Below are 18,839 nucleotides of genomic sequence, written 5' to 3'. Positions count from 1 at the left end.
TTCAGAACCATTAACCACAAAATACAAATCAAGTAAGTTCACAAATCATGGAACTTCACATGCATGAGAATGACTATACTCAGAACCATAACAAGTATTGGTGAGGACATGAAAAAAAATGGACTTTTTATTGTGTGTGTGTGTGTGTGTGTGTGTGTGTGTGTGTGTGTGTGTGTGTGTGTGTGTGTGTTTTGACAGAAATTTAAAAAGGTCCAGACCCTGGGAAATATAGCTTGGCCATTTCTTAAGATGTTAAAATATACATTTACTAAATGACCCAACAATTTCATTTCTCGGTACCTACACAAAGAGACAAAAACATATTGTTCCATAGAAGCTTGTACATGTCACAGCAGAACTATCTGTAAAAGACAACTGAAAACAACCTAATTTCCTGTCAAACAGGTAAATAAAAATATTTGTCTATACTATGGAATATGCTTCAGTCATAAACTACATACTTTGAGATTCCATTTATATGAAATATCCAGGAAAGAAAAATGTACACATACAGAAAGTAAGTTAATAATCCCCTGAAGCTGGGGCTTGAGAAGCAGAAGGAACTAAAACAGACAAATGAGTTCTCTTTCAAGGTGATAAATGCTCTATAACTCTGTTACAGTGGTGGGTGTTACATATATAAATAATAAGCAGTGAAAATTATGTTTTAAACATTTTTGAAGGTAGATAGTACTTCAATAAAGTTACTGTTTTAGAAAATATATTACAAATTCAGCCTTGGAATTTCTAGACATTTTAGTCTTGCTTTTTAGTATTTTGATTGTAATATTCATGGCTTCCCAGTACTAACTATATGTATCCAGAGAGGGCAGAGCCACATATTTATCTATATTTCCAACAACATTTGTAGCAGTTTACACTGAAAACTGTAGTTAACTCAAAATGACTAAAAAATAAATAGTAATGACTAAAAGATCTGTAATTTTTCCCCTTATTGACCAATTACTCCTACCTGTTGTTCCTCTGAGAAAGTGGTTAGATATTTCAATGAAATAATTGTTTTCATTGCCAATTAGACACATTCTAGAATTACCTGGGAAAGGGAGTCTCACTCAGTGAGGGATCCTCAAGGCTGGTCTATATGGAATGACATTGATTATGTTAATTGGGTTGGCATGACCATTCCTTGGGCAAGATAGGAGGGTTGTACAGAGTGCACAAAGAGCTCAGCACTAGTGTGCGTGCACTGACTGACTGCTCTCTGCTCTTGACCATAAATAATGTGACCTACTGCTTCAAGTTCATGCCACCCAGACTTTCCTACAGTGATGGACTTTAATCTGGAATTATGGGCCAAATAAACTCTTTAAACTGTTCTTGTCCAGGTGTTGTGCAGCACTTTCCTCTGTGATGAACAATCTTTCATCTTGGAGGGAAATTTAAAACCAGATGTTTACAGGGAGGTGAAACAACAGACTGTTCTAAGGAGAGGTGAAATACTACATAAAGATGTTAAGATGAGCAGTTAACTCAAAATAGCTTCAGGAAGTCCCTGAAACTGACTGGATTCATTAGGCCCTCTCTCCCAAGAGTATATAAAGAGTGAAAATTGCTAAGAGAAGACTAAGATAAGCCCAGTTGCCTGTAAAGAAGCATAGACTAGGCAAATGGCTGTGAGAGGCTCAGATCACCTGAACCACCTGGAAAGGATCTTTTGAGCTGCCTACAGGCTGTTCAGTGTAGTCCAAGTTTCATTTTCATAAGCTGCCACCCAACTTAGCCTGGGCTTTGGTCCTTTCTGGTCCTATAAGTAATCTCTCATCCATATTCCTATAAGGAAACACAAAACTCATTGGTTCATCAATCTGGACTTTACTTTGGTTGGTTGTGGGCTAGTAAATGGGTGCTGTCTCTACAAGAAAAGTCAGTCACACAATATTGGGTTATCTGATCAAAGTTAGAGGGAAGGAAAGTAAGACAAAACCAAGGACAATGCTATCTATTATGTTTTGAGAACATCAGGCAGCTCAGATCACAGGTATCCAACAGAACTGCATGGCTACAAACAAATGAAGACATAAAAACAGTCTAACCAAAAGTGATACAAGTTCACATAATAGAGTACTGTTTTCTCAGATCTAAACTAGGGATTACAAGACTGAAGACAATCTTCCCCAGCTGATTTGGACTATGCAAATTAGCAACTCTGTAAAGAGCAGCTTTAAAGAAGGAGTTATACAAGTAGTATGTTGGCCCTTCCTCTCCTGGCCAAGATCAGGACCCAAGTTGTCCGATCTTACTCTGCCATGCAAGTCATGTGCTGAGTTTGATGAGCAAACGAGTCATTGAATACCAAATCAAGAACAGTAACACTTCATCTCTTCCATTATAATCTTTATCTGGGACCTATTCCCAAAATAGTAGAAGATCTCTAGGATCTGAGCTTTCAACTCAGCTTTCAACTAAAACACCAAGCAAAGGTATCTAATGGCAAAGATTCCAGAAGATGGCAACAAGGCATACTTTATATCAGGAGTCCTGTTCAAAATTAACAGCTCCAGACTGAAACATCCATTGGAATCAAGACTACTTCAAAGTTCTGCTGCGATGACACAATGTTCTAAGCGTCTCATGCTGTCTTACTCTAATGAAATGCCTCTACCTGGCTCATTTATGTGTACCTCTTCCCACCCTTGTACTAGACACTAATAACCTCAAATGACTCAGTCCAGTTCAAATATAAATATCATAAAATCACTTATGACCACTTTTAAGAAATGGGCAGAATAAGCCCCAAACTACAATTATTAACAAAAAATATCTTTTAAAAATTAAAGAGTAAAAAAAAAAAGCTATTAGGCAAAGGGGTAAATCTACTACTAAATTCAATTTATTTCCAGTCAGTTATTACCAAAGGAAAATTCCCAAGCTGCCTTGGGTGATGTGTTTGGTTCTGTATGAAGCAAAAATTTGTGAGACTGGGTCTTCATACATAGCTGAAAGGTGGCCTTGAATTCAGTCTTCCTGCCACTTCCATCCAACATAATGGGGTTACAGGTATACCAGTATGCCCGATTCAGGCTGCTTTTCAAAGCATATTTTGTAATCCACAGTTTGGATCTGGCTTTCCAGCTAAGAAACTAAATTTCTTACAGAGCAATCACATTTAACTTACAAGGCAGACATATAAAGAAAAGTAAATAAGGGCTGGAGAGATGGCTCAGCAGTAAAGAGCATTGGCTGCTGTTTTGGAGGTTCTGAATTCAATTCCCAGCAACCACATGGTGGCTCACAACCATCTGTAATGAGATCTGGTGCCCTCTTCTGGCCCTGCAGTCATATGTGCGGACAGAACATTGAATACATAATAAACATTTTTTAAAAAATAAGAAACATAAACAAACAAACAAAGCTGCCATCACAAAAAGCAAACCAATCATTCCCACAGTATAGGCACACACACATATACATATACTCTTTTTCCCCTCCCGCCCCTCTCTCTTTCTCCCTCTCTCCTCTCCACCCCCTCATTAAAAATACAGCTCTTAAAATGTTTTATGTAAAATAGGTTAGAGAGATGGCTCAACAGTTTTTTGGATGGTTGGGTTTGTTTGTTCGTTTATTTTTGAGACAGGGTTTTTCTATGTAGCCCTGGCTGTCCTGGAACTCACTATGTAGGCCAAGCTATCCCTGAACTCAGAGATCCACCTGCCTCTGCCTCCCAAGTGCTGAGATTAAAGGTGAGTACAACTAGTGCTGGCTGAGATGGTTCAATAGTTAAAAGTCAAATACTTGCTGCTCTTTCAGATGACCTGGGTTCAATTCCTAGCACACACATGACAGCTCAAACTGTCTGTCACTTCAGTTCCAAAGGATCCAATAGTCTGGCTTCCTTGGGTACCAGACACATACATAGTGCAGAAACAGAGGCTAGAAAAATGCCTATACACATAAAAAATGATGTATGCGCAGAAAAGTAACCCACTATTATAAGGAAATGATCCAACCAGTGCAGTTCTAAACTGAAACAGGAAAAGGTTCCAGCTCACCAATGTGAACAGTCATGCAGGCTGTCATGCAAGGCTTTCCGAAGCACCGAGTCTTTGTCATAAATGCCCCAAGTAGCTTGTAGTACTGAGTCAAGTAAACAATCTCCAGCAGTCCGGTTCCAAAGTGCATACAGTCGACTGTCCAAACGTGTAGCCAACTCCAAGGACCAGTTTATAATTGGAGATTCTTCCTCTAGCTCTAAAAGGAATTTAAATAATACATTCATTTGTATGCCTACACAATTATAAAGTATTTAATGGACTGAAAATATGATCTACATAAGAACGTTTTATATTTTATTTATTTATTTTTGGTTTTTCAAGACAGGGTTTCTCTCTGTAGTCCTGGGTGTCCAGGAACTCACTCTGTAGACCAAGCTGGTCTTGAACTCACAGAAATTCATCTGCCTCTGTCTCTCAGGTGCTGGGATTAAAGGCATGCACCACCACTGCCTGGCTTATAGTTAATTTATTAATGTAAACTTTCTAAATATGTAAAACATACGGTGGTTCTGGAATAATTTATTTAACTTCCAAATTCTTTACAATCTTGTTTTCCAAAAATGTTTAAAAGAGAAATATATACATTCTAGAATAAGTAATAGAAAACCAAGGTTTTGATTTTTGTTTTTGTTTTCCAAAACAGGGTATCTCTGTAGCTATGGAAGCTGTCCTAGAACTCACTCTATAGACCAGGCTGGCCTCAAACTCACAAAGATCCACCTGCCTCTCTGCCTCCTGAATGCTGTGATTAAAGACGTGCACCACCACCGCCCGTCGAAAACCAAGGTTTTTAAGCTTTAATTAATATATGCATTTGTTCATGCTATCACAGACAAAGGCTGTGGATGTCTTTTTTTGTTTTGCAAAATCCAGGGCCTTGCATATGAGACAACTATGATACTGCTCTTAAGGACTTTACATTTTTTAATTTAAAAGGCAAGACAATTACATTGTGAACCACTTCCTACATAATAAAAACTGAAACAAGAGAAATGGGTCAGAGGTTAAGAGCACTGGCTGAGGTCCTGAGTTCAATTTCCAGCTACCACATAGTGGCTCACTACCATCTATGAAGAGATATGGTGCCCTCTTCTGGCATGCATGCAAGCAGTACACTGTATACATAACAAATACATCTTTTTAAAAAAATAAGATAAAAAACAAAACAGTTAAATGATTAGATAAAAAGGAAATTACATCATTCATCATCTACTTACCTTTCTGAACATCTCTGTCAAGTACCTCATCAAATAATTTTTCTTGAACTGTTGGAGGCAAATCTTCAATATCTGCACAGAAAAACCAGGCTTAAAAGAAGTTCTCCTGTTTAATAACTTAATAAATAAATGCCAGTTTATAATAAAAATGCCCCCGTGCTATTGATGTTGTCAGATATTTATGTTTAATGCCATATGTAACCTGGCTATGTATAGAAATCCTTTTTGAGTTTCATTACTAAAATTCTTAAAGTTAATATAAAAAATAAGATGTAAACAAATACTTAGAGATTTTCATTTGTTCTTTCTCTTCATATGGGCTGTCTCTGCATAAACCTGTTTTGTTTTTAAAATTTGTTTGTTGGGTTGGTTTTAGTCCCATGTCTGTCTCTCTCTCCTCTCTCTCTCTCTCTCTCTCACACACACACACACACACACACACAGTTTCTTTGTGTACCCCAACTGTCTTTAGTCCTGTGTGTATGTGTGTGTCTGTCTCTTTCTCTCTCTCTTTCTCTTTCTGACACACACACACACACACACACACACACACACACACACACAGACACACACGGTTTTTCTCTGTGTACCCCAACTGTCTTGGAACTTGCTCTATAGACCAGTCTGGCTTGGAACTCAGAGATCCACTGGCCTCTGCCTCCCAAATACTGGGATTAAAGGTGTGCACCACCATCTGTTATTAAACCTGTTATTTTTAAACTCAGGAATTTTCTCATAAAAGTTAATGAACCATGCATTTTGACACACAATGTTTTTGTAACCTTCAAGCATTCTGTATTCAGGTTACTTAATAGAACAGTCTAGTGTAATAAAAAGCATTACCCTTAAAAGCCTCCCCCGCCAAGTCAGTGGTTAAGAGAAATGGCTGCTCTTGCAGAGGACCCCAGGTTCAATTCCCAGAACCTACATGATGGATTATAACCATCCTTAACTCCAATTCCAGAGAAACTGATGCCCTCCTTCTGACCTCTGAGGGCACCAAGCACACACTTGGTGCACATGTACACACATGGGCAAAACATTAATACATATACATTAAAATTCTTAAATCTAAAAATATATATTTTAATTTTAAAGTGCTTTGTGTTTTTAATATCTTAATTTTTAATGGCATTTTTTTCAATTCTAAAAAAAAAAATTGTATGGTTTGGCAAGATGACTCAGCAGGAAAAGTCACTTGCCACCAAGTTTTTATTACCTTCAGATTCCCAAGACCAACATGATGTAAGGAAAGAAGAAATTTAGGTAAGCAGTGATCTAACCTCAATAACATGCATGATTAATATGCATGCACACAATAAATAAATACAATTATGGTTTTCAAGTTAACATTTTGAGATGTTTACGTGAAATATACTGACTTTAAAAGACTCCATTAGCCAAGCAGGGTAGCACACACCCTTAATCCCAGCGCTCAGGAGGCAGAGCCAAGAGAGTATCTGTGAGTTCAAGGCCAGTCTGATCTACAGATCAAGTTTCAGGACAGCCAGAGTTACACTGTTGTCTCAAACAACAAAATAAAAAACAAATTTTTTAAAAAAAATTTCATTATTAACCCTTTCCATGTGTAAACACATTTGACTACAAAAGATTGAAAATACTCAGGTAACTGATAGAACATTTACTTTTAAAAAAAAAATGTTCTTTGGTATATTTATTCAATATCAATTCACAAAAGACAATCTCTAGACATTTTCAAATACGAGAGAATAAAACATTAACAAATGTTTCATAAATAGAGCAGAAATTAATGAATGAAAAACGGTGACATGATCAAAGGTATCATTCTTTTTAATTCAGATAACCTAACCCATTAAAAACTTATATCCTAATCCCAACTTTTAGTAGTAGCCAATGGGTATATAGTTTCAAAACAGACAAGACTTGAAAATAAAGGGAAAAATTAAAAATACTTAAAAAAGGATATTCTAAAATAAGAAGGGGAAATGAACGGATAATATATATGCATATATATGTATATCATATATATATTTACTTATAATACTCCAGGTATGGTGGCACATTCCTTTAATCCCAGCACTCAAGAAGGAGATCTCTGTTAGTTTGAAGCTAGCCTGGTCTACATAGCAAGTTTAAGGACCATCCAAAACTATACAATGTGATCCTGTCTCAAAAAGAACACCTAAGGAATAGAATACGGTGGCTTCGCACCTATAATCCCAGCACTCATGTGGATGAAACAAGAGATCCATGCAGTTCTAGATAACCTGAACTATAGAGTGAAAACCTGTCTTCAAATAAAACTAAGGCCAACAACAACAAAAAATATCATTTACTGTCTTCTAATCACCAAAGTATTTGTTTACAAATATTTCTTGCATAAATGACTTCAGGCATAAACAGAACAGTCAAATCTAAAGTCCTAACCTATGGGGATAGTGAGATGGCTCAGCAGTTATTGCATCCATATGGCAGCTCACCATTGTCTCTTCCAGTTCCAGGGATCTGATAACCCTCTTCTGGCCTCCACTGGTGCCATATACACATGCAGGCAAAACACTCATACATACAAACATAAAAATGTTAAAAATCCCAACTTACTTGCTTTCTTACAGAAACTTATTTTTACCTCTATTAAAAAAAAAACTGTAAGAAAATAGAGATTGCTTTTCAAAATAAATTTTTGGGTTACCTGCTGGCAATGTAAATGTTACAAGGTCAGTCAGAAAATAGCAAGCAAAATCTCCCTTTCTCTGGTGAAGAGAAGCAGCTATTTCTCTCCGGATTTGTTCTGTCAGTTCAGGACACACCATTGCTGGAATACATTTTGCTGCTTGTTGAGACACCTTAAATACAGAAAGAAACTCCCTTCTGTATCTTATTTATCATTAATAGAAACAAAACACAACAGCACTTAAATTAGCAAAATTTCCCCCTAATTCTTTTTTTTTTTTTTTTTTTAATTTTAAATGTACTAGGTATTATTTCCTTGCCACTAGACATTTGGACAATGGTTCAAAGAAGTTATTACAAATAGTACAGACCCCAGCTAGCATTCCAATTGTATTTAATGTGAGGAACAGGGATTGGCAGTGCATACTTGTATTCATAATCACTAGAAAGTCAAAGGTGGGAAGATCAGGAGTAAGAGGTCAGCCTGGACTACATCTCAAGCAACACCCTCACCCCACCCCCACCCCCCAAAAAAACCACTTCTATGGAAACCAAATCACAGAAAGGATATCTGCTTGGAAGTGGACAATGAGTGAGCCAATCAGCTTTGTTCTCTGCTGTTAGAAATCTGGTAACAACAAGCTAGCTATCACCTTACTACAAGTCCACTTCCTACAATATAAATGGGACCTGGAGCAGCATGTATTACAGAAATCTACTGAAATGGTGTTTTGATAACAATGTCATTTATGCCATTACTGCTGTTAAAGTAAGGAGCCAGAGTTCTTAGCTCAGTAGAATTAACACAGCTACAGGACTCCTTATTTTGATCTTATCATTGATTTCACTGACTGCCAGTAACTGAAAATTTTCACTACATTCTAGCTCCATGAACCCAGAAACTCAAAAGTTCAAATAACTGAAAATCAGCAACCAATTAATTATCAGGTATTTTTTAAATTACAATGTCAGAGAACACTGCTAACATGAATAGCCATAAATCTCTTTTTAACAAATGGAATGAAGTTTGACTACATTTCAAGAGAAACATGAAACATTACCTTCACCACCATTCTCAAACCTCAAACCATTCTCCTTAGGCCAGTTGTACTTAACTTGGAATCACAAGTACAGAAAGATCCACGGAGTTTACTTTTAATACATAAAAATCTTTCATTTACCTTAGCTAATGGTCTAAACTGTAAGACATTTTCTTGCAATGAACATGATAGCATGCTGTCTCTAATTTTCAGCATTCAGGAAATGGAGGATTGTAAATTGTAAGCCAGCATCAGCTACTCAAGCACATGCATTCTCTTCCTTTCTCCTCCTCACCCTCTCTTCCTTTCTCTCTGAGATAGGGTTTCTCTGTGTAACACCTCTCGCTATAGATCAGGCTGACCTCGTACTGACAGAGATCCACCTGCCTCTGCTACCCGAGTACTGGGGTTAAAGGTGTGTGTCACCACCACCTGGCCAACACACACGCACTCTTAAAAGTCACAAATTTGGTTAACTATTCTGATAGCTATATTTCAATAACTAGATTTCCATTGTTATTTCTTTTTTTTTCTTCATTAAAAAGCCATTTTTCCAGGAGTTCATAAGTACTGCCTATCTACAAAATCCATTATACAACAAAACTCAAGTGAAAATCTTTGCCCCAGATACATATCCTACAATCAACATTCTCTTCTCATTCCAAAAGAACTTGATTTTGTGCTTTTTTCTACAGACATACCCTCTTATGTGAAATTCAAACCCTACCTTTCTACCCTCCCCAATGATAAGCTTCCCTTCCCTGAATCTACCCAACGTCTTCCCATGATGTCACCAGAATCTTGCTAAAGTAAACATAATGGGTGTCAATAAAATCAAATTTTCATTTATCTTGCATATTTTCACTTCCCATACAATATATGTACATAATGATTCCCAGATACTGGCAAACTTGAATTGTCAATTTATACACTTATATAAAGTATAACCAGAAGATGTATAATAACAATCACAATTATCTGACTTTCTGTACTTTCATTATAGTTCTCTTATCATGGAGAAGGAGAAGGAGGTGGAGGTGGAGAAGGAGGAGAAGGAGAAGGAGAAGCATCTCTTGTGCAAATAAAATTCCCAGGGATCATATTCCTAGGGACATGATCCCTTATACCTTCATAAACAGTTTACTTAACTCAATTTTCCACCATGCTTGCTCACTTCATTTGCATGCTAACTTCTATCCCTCCTCCAAAAATCTGATGAAATGGGATTTGGGATATAGCTCTGTGGGCAGACTGCCTGCCTTTCATGCACAAGGATTATCCCTAGCACAGCATAAACCCAGTGTGACAGGCCATGCAAACCTATAATCCCAGTGCTCAGGAGGTGGAGGAAGGGTTAGAAATTCAAGGTTATCCTCAGTTTCACAGCAAGTTACAAACTAGCCTGGGATACTTGCAATCCTGTGATGGGCAGAAGGATGAGGAGCAGGGGGACAGGGAAGCTTGATGAAATGTAAGCTACTAAGCAAGAAGGGAAGATACCTCCCAAGCTCTTTCCTAAGTACTCAAATGGTCATTTACTCACACTACCTAGGAATACCCATTCATTTCTCTACTTCTCTAGAAACTCAATAGTCAGCATTCTTAAAATTCTATCCTCCTCAGCCACGGAAGTAGGCACATGGCTTAGGCACTAAATAAATATTTCTTAGTTAAATAAACAAATAAAAGATAAATCCTGCATCAAAAGGCTATATTGCAAGCGCATGGGGGTGGAGGGGGCAGTGGTGCACATCAGTTGCTTCATCAACTCAGGAAATTATATGCATATGCATTTCAAAGATAGATGATGTATGTATAGAGATCATGGCCAGTCTAGCCAACACAGTAATACCTTATCACAAAAGGGAAAGAGCTGGGTGATGGTGGCATGTGCCTCCCAGCACTCGGGAGGCAGAGGCAGGCATATCTCTTGAAGTTTCAGGCCAGTCTGGTCTACAAAGCAAGTTCCAGGACAGCCAGAGCTGTTACACAAACAAACCCTTTCTAGAAAGAAAAAGAAAAGTAAGTAAGTGTGTGTGTGTGTGTGTGTGAATGGTAAGATGGGCCTACAATTGGGAGTTAGACAGAAGATTAGGAGTTCAAGGATATCCTTGGCTACCTACAACAATCATTCTGGGTTAACCAGACCCTGTCTCAAACAAACAAACAAACAAACAAAACAAAACAAGCACCCACCACACCAGAAAAGGAGTGCCCTTTAAAGTACAACTGAAGGGCTAGGGCATGAGATGGTTCTGTAGTTAAGAACACTGGCAGCTCTTGCAGACTTCGTTCCTAGAATCAACTGTAACTCCAGTTCCAATAGGATGTGACATTAAAGCTAGTAACAGTTCAATGGAAACACATTCAAGCCCTGGGTTCAATAACCAAAATGCCACACTTACCTCTGTGAGCAATATTGCTAGCATGTCCTGCCTCTGAAAGCGTATGGCCAAGTGTACCAGAGTATAGCCAACATCAAAAGCAGAAGGGCGGTTCAGCAAGCGTACTTCATCTGCAGTGAGCTGGCGTGCAATGTCTCCTCCTGATGACTTGTATGATTCTATGGCTGCTAAATCACCTTCCACAACTCCTAAAACAAGCATCAAGATAGAAAAGCACTTAAATCTATTTTTCTTCAAAAGGCATATATAGATGAAGCAACCATGCTAAACTCTTTAAGCATTCCTTTGTACTTCTTGGATCCTGGACATCATTTATATGTCCTAAAGAAAATAAGGAAAATTAGTATATTCCTACCATTTTAAATTTTCTTTCCAGAACTAGAACTGCCTAGTTTGGCACTTACCTCACCACATGGCTAGGCTCCATACTCTGGCAGGCTTCAAAGAACTAAAAGATGACCTAGTTTGAGAAACAAGACTTTGCAGAAAGAAGAAACGAGCTATTACTGTCTTGAATTCATCCTGAGAGCAAAACCCAAAGAAATACACATATGTTTCCAGCTGGTCCTTTACTCTGCATTTTTAAAGTAGAATAAAACAAACATTCACACTATCCGCAGTGCTGTGTAGCTCAGAAATAACTTTCATTTTAAGTAAAAACTGACAGCATATTAAAGTCAGAATCTCCCAGTCAAGACTTCCTTATATACACTGCAAATCATTCATAAATAGCTGAATGTGTCAGTTAAGCACTCCACCCGGCAGGCAGTTAAAGGTAGGAGGGCAGTATGTTCATGACAAGCCTGGGCTACACAGTGAATTCCAGGCTAGCCTGCGTTAGAGAGCCAGTGTTGCTAAAGAAAGCAGGTGGTGTACATCTTTAATCCCAGCACTTAGGAGGCAGAGGCAGCCAGATGTCTGTAAGGCCAGCCTGATCTATACAGTGAGAGAAAGGGAAGAATAATAACTGTTAAAAATAAAACTTACACTACGCAACTTTAAATATGCTAAATTGAAGCAAACAAAACAGGAGCAGGAACATGAAATAACACTTTTTTCAAGGCCACAAACCTTCCATTCCCATTAAATCATTTTTTTAAAAAGGTTTATTTATTATGCATACAACATTCTGTCTCCTGCAGGCCAGAAGAGGGCAACAAATTTCATTATAGATGGCTGTGAGCCACCATGTGGTTGCTGGGAATTGAACTCAGGACCTCTAGAAGAGTGGTCAGTGCTCTTAATCTTTGAGCCATCTCTCCAGCCCCAAAATTTCATCTGGAAACATCTTTTATCTTATTTGCATTGGTGTTTTTCAGGCACGTATGTCTGTGTGAGGATACCAGACTTGTAGTAACAGACAGTTGTTAGCTGCCATATAGGTGCTGGGAATTAAACCCGGATCCTTTGGAAGAACAGTTAGTGTTCTTAACTGCTGAGCCAGCCCCCCATTAAATCATTTTATTAACCTTAGCACAAATTAATGTTAAAACAGTAATTACTTACAATATGGATAATAAAAAGTTCAGGGGGAGGGGATGAGAGTGCACATTAGCTCCTAATAAATACAGTAAAACAAATTACCAGACCAACTACTTTTCAGTATTTCCTAAGTATATCAGAAAAAATTACCTTCTGAGTAAAATACTAAGATTAACTAAAAATATTAATGTATTTTTAAAAGGCATTTTAACTGCCATTTTGAATTAGGAATTGAAAAAAAGTCACTCCTTATACCTGGTATAATAAAACAGTCCTCTTTTTATTAAAAAAACAATCTTAAAGTTAACCATTTAATTCCCACACTCACTGAAATGTTTGTTGTGTGCTGAGTACTCTGCTAAAGCAATGTGAACAAAAAAGACAGTAAATAGATGATACCTATGTTCCCCCCAAATACTTTTAAATCACATCTTTGAGGAATGAAGGTCAACTTTAAAAGTTTTCAAACTCTAAGAGTCATGGATCTTTTCTGCAATTTTAAATCCCACCCACACCCCAACATGTACATACAAATTTCTTAGGTTAAAGACTCATGAGAGAGTAGACATGATACTGTGTGAATTGTATAGTCCCAGTTCTTAGGTGTCTTAGACAGGAGAATCCTGAGGGCCTAAGAGCTTGACAAGAGCCTAAGTAACAACAGTGCAACTTTCCAACTCAAAAATAAATAAATAAGAGCCCATTATGTTGGGGCTGTGAGTAGAGCTTGCTCCATGGTAGACCCTTTTTGCCTAGCATGTATGAAGACCTAGGTTCAATCCCATTACCATAAAAACAAAATCAATTGTAACCCTGGTATTATTAACTAAAAACGTCTTCTTACAGAAATTTTAGTTTGTATTTTGTGTCAATACATTGCTTGCCACATATCTCAACTACAAATCAACCCTAATCCACTTTAAGCATTAAGGCTTTAAAACATCCTTGTGAAGAAAAGTGCCCTTGAAGTCACTAGAACCATACTATAGAAGAGTTAACATGAAACAACGTAACATCTTCCCAAAGCACAAAGCTCAAGGACAGACATAAGTAGTGCAACTTATTAACATCATCATTAAACAGTTTTCTATATCTAATTATGGGTATGCTCAACTCCATCTCCTTTTATTTCTGTAGGTGTTTTGTTTGCTAGGGCCTCACAATGCAGCCCAAGTCTAGAACTCGCTATGTATCAAAGAATGACCTCAAACTTGAAACAATTCCCCTACCTCAGTCTCCCAAATGATGGGATTGCAGACATGTACCACCACACTTGCCGCTACAGTGTTTCTTTACAAAGACAACTGTTTTCCTCTTCAGTCCTAGCAGAGCCAAAACTAGGGCTGGAGTTAATTCAGTGATAGAGCACATATCTAGCAATCAAAAGGCACTGAGTTTAATCCCCAACTCCAGAAGAAAAACAACACTGTATCTCCGCACCTTTTACAAAGTTTTGGGTTAAAACCTAAAAATATTAACTATTTATAAAATACACATTACATAAAATTCTCCAAGTTCTTAAAGTAACCCAAGAACTTGATCAATTTACCTGAATGGACAAAGAGGAAGATTTGTGCATACATGTACAAATGTACAGGCAGTATGAAATTGCTGTGTTCAAGTGACTTCTTTCTTTGATTTGGAAGAAACAGATTCTCTAAATCACTGCCTTTACTCTTCAGCTAAATCCCTGTAGAGCTGACATCTTAGAAGTTTGTAAGAATTCATTTCCTCACTAATGTTTCTGACAATGTCTGAAATTAGCACTGGCACATGGGGTGGGGACATGAAACCAACCATCACAGTGATCTGGGCAAACCACACCTGGGACTACAAATGACACTGCTGCCTGCCTGTCTTCAAAGTATGCAGAACCTCAAATGCTGAACACTCCATGTTATATGTATCATACCTCAGAAAGCTGAATCACATACATAAAACAAGTCAGAATTTCCATTAGATTTGAACATTAAGAATACTGAATGAACTCTCCCCCTCCCAGTCTTTGTTAAACTCAAGCAGCACTATGCTGTTGCTCCCCAAAACAGATTGGGGCCAGATGGAGGAGGGAAAAGAATTAAGACTCCATATTTCCCCAGCATACAACTGACACATACATGAACAAAATACTTCTTTTTAATAACACTGCTGTCTAATACTTTGGAAATATATATATTGTGTTCATTAACCATAAGAACTCACAGCTTCAATAACTGGTAAATTAGATTAAAGTCATGAGAGCATCATGAAACTGTCTAAGTTTTGTTAAATTTTACCACATAGTAATCAAAAAGAGCTACTGATCAAGTTTAGAGTTTCTTCACATGAGTTTTCACTATAGATTTGATACTTAAAAAACCTGGCTTGTGTCATATAATTAAACTTTAGCCACCAAATTTTTTGGTTGTTATTACAATAACAAAGATGTTCCCAAGCTCTTTGCATTTTTAGCAACTTCTAACATCTAAAAGTAGAAAAAAAAACAGAAGCACAAGAAAGCAGGAAAAGGCAGCAAATAATGTTAAGTGTTAAAACCTTACTTTATAGAACAGAGACTAGGGGTGGGGGAATTGATCCATTCTAACAGAAGAGACAAGTATGATCTATACCTGCTCTTTAGGCTTGTGACTACTAACAATGTCTCCAAATGTAACTGAAGTGCCTTAGTATTCTTTAACAAATTTACATTGTGTGTTCTGTTCCCCCCTCCTCCTTTGAATTATTATAAAGGCAAATAAAGACAAGTGGAAGCATTCTGAAACTAACTCCAAACCAACCAGCAACCTAAAACTGACCCACAAGGACTATCATACATTCAAAATTAGCTAACTACAGGCAATTAGAGGTAAAGAAAATGTTAACATACTTCTGAAATTATATAGTATTTAAGTAAATGAAAGCATATAGCATATTACTAGCTAGCAAATAAAATTTTTAAGAGGCAGCTGCAGCAGGAAAGCTCACATAATCTGTCATATGAACTGGGCCAGAGTAGAGCTTAACATATTTTGAAGCCACAGGTCAGAAACTCACTGGGGACTTCACAGCTACTATGGAACTCCATTGGTTAGCATCTGGAGCTGGCTCATTAGATGTTTAGATAATAGACTTATTTTTCCCCCATATATGGCACAGTTTTCAAAGTTTTGCCTTATTTTCCTTTATGATATAAAATCATAATGGAAACTAACTTTGAAAAAAATGCCAAATGGTAAAAAAAAAAGCCAGACTTACCTGAACCCACATGGGCCAGCTCAACACTACCCTGGAGTTCTATGGTAGCTGTGTAACATCACAGCATGGTTTATGCTGTGGGGTCAGGGTGGACATGGAGACAGCAGGCACAATTTCAGGAACCCTTAAAGAGAAAAGTTAGTTTTAAATGGTAGTGTTCAGAATGTCCTGAAGGATGGACAGTAGAAAGATGCAGCCATAGCTGGCTATATTGTCTAGGCAGTTTCCTCTACCTAAAGCCCTGGATTTGACCCGCAACTCTGAAAACAACAGTGCAAAACAAAGAAAGACATCCACGGCCTTTGTCTGTGATAGCGTGAACGAATACATACAGTAATTAAAGCTTAAAAACCTTTTTTACTACTTACTCTAGAATGTATATATTTTTCTTTTAAACGTTTTTGGAAAACAAGATTGTAAAGGATTTGGAAACTGAATAAATTATTCCAGAACAACACACTTTACATATTTAGAAAGTTTATGTTAATAAATTGTAAGCCGGGCAGTGGTGGCATATGCCTTTAATCCTAGCACTTGGGAGGCAGAGGCAGGTGGATCTCTGTTAGTTCGAGGCCAGCCTGGTCTACAGAGTGAGTTCCAGGACAGCCAAGGCTGTTTCACAGAGAAACACTGTCTCAAAAAACAAAAAATAAATAAAATATAAAATATTCTTATATGTAGATCATATTTTAAGCCACTAAATACTTTATAATTGTATAGGCATGGAAGTGAAAGTATTATTTAAATTCCTTTTACAGCTAGAGGAGGAATCTATTCCACCCAGTAACCATTTTTTTAAAAACATACTTAGGTATAGTTTAATCATAACTCTTTAAATATTCAAGTAAGAGTTGTATTTTCTTTTTGAGTATGTATGTGTGTATGTATGTATGCCTACAGAAGCCAGAAGAAAATGTCATTGAATGCCCTGCTCTACCACTCTCCATTTTATTCCTTTGAGACAAGATCCCTCACTGAACCTGGAGAAAGGCTGGTAATCCAGCAAGCCCACAACCTTGAATTATACAGAAGATGAGTTACATGTTCGTGGTCACTCCTAGCTTTTTACATGGGTGCTGGGATCTGAACTCAGGTCATCATGTTCACACAGGAAGCACTTTTACCCACTGAGACATCTCTCCAAGATGAAAAGCTGAATATTACTTTAAAGCCCTTAATATTTTTAACCATGCCTTCAAATAAGCACAAGCAGAGGCAAGTATAGAAATAATTTGAGCAGACCAAACAAACTGCCTCCTCGTTGCATTTTTCATATTATAACCAAAGGAATTAGCTCAGACCAGCCATTTCTATTCCTAGAACAGTGTCTCACTGACCTTTCAAAAAAAAAAAACAAGAAATCAGAAACTGAAAATCATTTTAATTATTAATTTGTATTTTATGTGTATAAGTACTTGTTTTGCCCACATGCCTAAATAAATGTGTCCTATGTGCATGCCTAGTGCCAGAGGAGACCAGAAGAAGGTAATGAATTCCCTGGAACTGGGGTTACAGATGGTAGTGAGCTGCAATGGTCCTCTGCAAATGCAACACATACTCTTAACCACTAAGCCATCTCTTCAGCTCTGAAAATAATTTCTTAAATCTAATTATAATTAAGACTAACTTCTGAGTTCCATCAAGCAGCAGAACTTGGAAGCTTTGATCACATGGTTCTGGCTTTAGAGTCAAGGATAGAAGAAATGGGTTTTGGAACCTTCCAGCTTGACTAAGGAAAAAGGCTATCAGAACAGGCATGTGTCAGGAGTGTCCCTGAATAGAGACCTAGAGAGACCATTGCATGAAGCTGTGAAGGTAAAGCCTGAATTGCCTTGGAGATGCCAAGATGTCAGAGTTGTGGGGCACCTGTCAAGGAAAGCTGCTAACAGGGAGTAAACCAGCCCAAGAGAAAGAAGTGTGTTACAGTCAACAAATTGACATCAGACATGGAAATAGAAGAGTTTGAAGTTTGCTTAGATGGTTTTTGGTCTTGCTTGGTCCAATATTTCCTCACTATTCTCCCTTTCCTCTACTTTGGAATGGTAATGGATATCCTGTGCCATTATGTTATAAAAGTATGTGATCTGCTTTTTTATTTTGATTTTTACAGGGGATTACAGTTAAGAAATTGAATGACTCTCCAAAGAGACTTTTAACTTTAGTTTGAGACTGTTATAGATTATGGGACTTTTGAAGTTGGACTGAATGCATTTTTGCATTATGATATAGCAACAAGCCTGAGAGTAGAATGTAGTAATTAGAAAGAAAATGCCCCCCCCCATAGGGAGAGGCACTATTAGAAGGTGTGGTTTTCTTGGACAAAGTATCACTTTCTTGGAGGAAGTGTATCACTATGGGGGTGTGGGCTTTGAGGTTTCCTTTATGCTCAGACTGACACATAGTTGCTTCTACTGTCAATGTGATCAAGACTTAAAACTCTCAGCTCCTTCTCTACCTGCCTGAACACCACTATGTCCTGTTTGTGATAATGGATTAAAGCTCTAAACTGTAAACCAGCCCCAATTAAATGTTTTCCTTTATAAGAGTTGCCATGGTGTCATGGTGTTTTTACACAGCAATAAAAACCCTAACTTACTGTGCCCAAGTCTTGAAGATCACCAAAGTCCACCAGGAAGAGACAGACCCACCAAAAACAAAACAAAAACAAGACTAACTTCTTTCCAATCAATCCCACAGTTGGTTAAAACATCCTCGTTAGGAAAATAGAAGGTTCAAGGAAGTAAGGAAATCAGAAAGTTCCTAATACTTTTTAAATGTTCTACTAACAATTAT

General features: G+C 37.5%; 1 protein-coding gene across 1 annotated transcript in view; it reads right to left on the bottom strand.

Annotated features, from left to right (window-relative positions):
* The window catches only part of Zranb1 (zinc finger RANBP2-type containing 1), a 59,902-nt gene that overhangs the window by 7,488 nt on the left and 33,575 nt on the right, over nucleotides 1-18,839 (bottom strand). The window contains exons 3-6 of the mRNA XM_051192128.1: nucleotides 11,331-11,518; nucleotides 7,905-8,058; nucleotides 5,231-5,302; nucleotides 4,011-4,209 (exon numbers count right to left, since the gene is read on the bottom strand). Of these exons, the coding sequence (XP_051048085.1) occupies nucleotides 4,011-4,209; nucleotides 5,231-5,302; nucleotides 7,905-8,058; nucleotides 11,331-11,518 (613 nt within the window). The remainder of the gene's footprint in view (nucleotides 1-4,010; nucleotides 4,210-5,230; nucleotides 5,303-7,904; nucleotides 8,059-11,330; nucleotides 11,519-18,839) is intronic.

Source organism: Phodopus roborovskii, unplaced genomic scaffold (genome assembly GCF_943737965.1).
Source record: "Phodopus roborovskii unplaced genomic scaffold, PHOROB, whole genome shotgun sequence".
Lineage (NCBI taxonomy): Eukaryota > Metazoa > Chordata > Mammalia > Rodentia > Cricetidae > Phodopus > Phodopus roborovskii.
The sequence above is the reverse complement of the archived record's forward strand: the minus strand, read 5'-3'. Positions and strand labels throughout refer to the sequence as shown.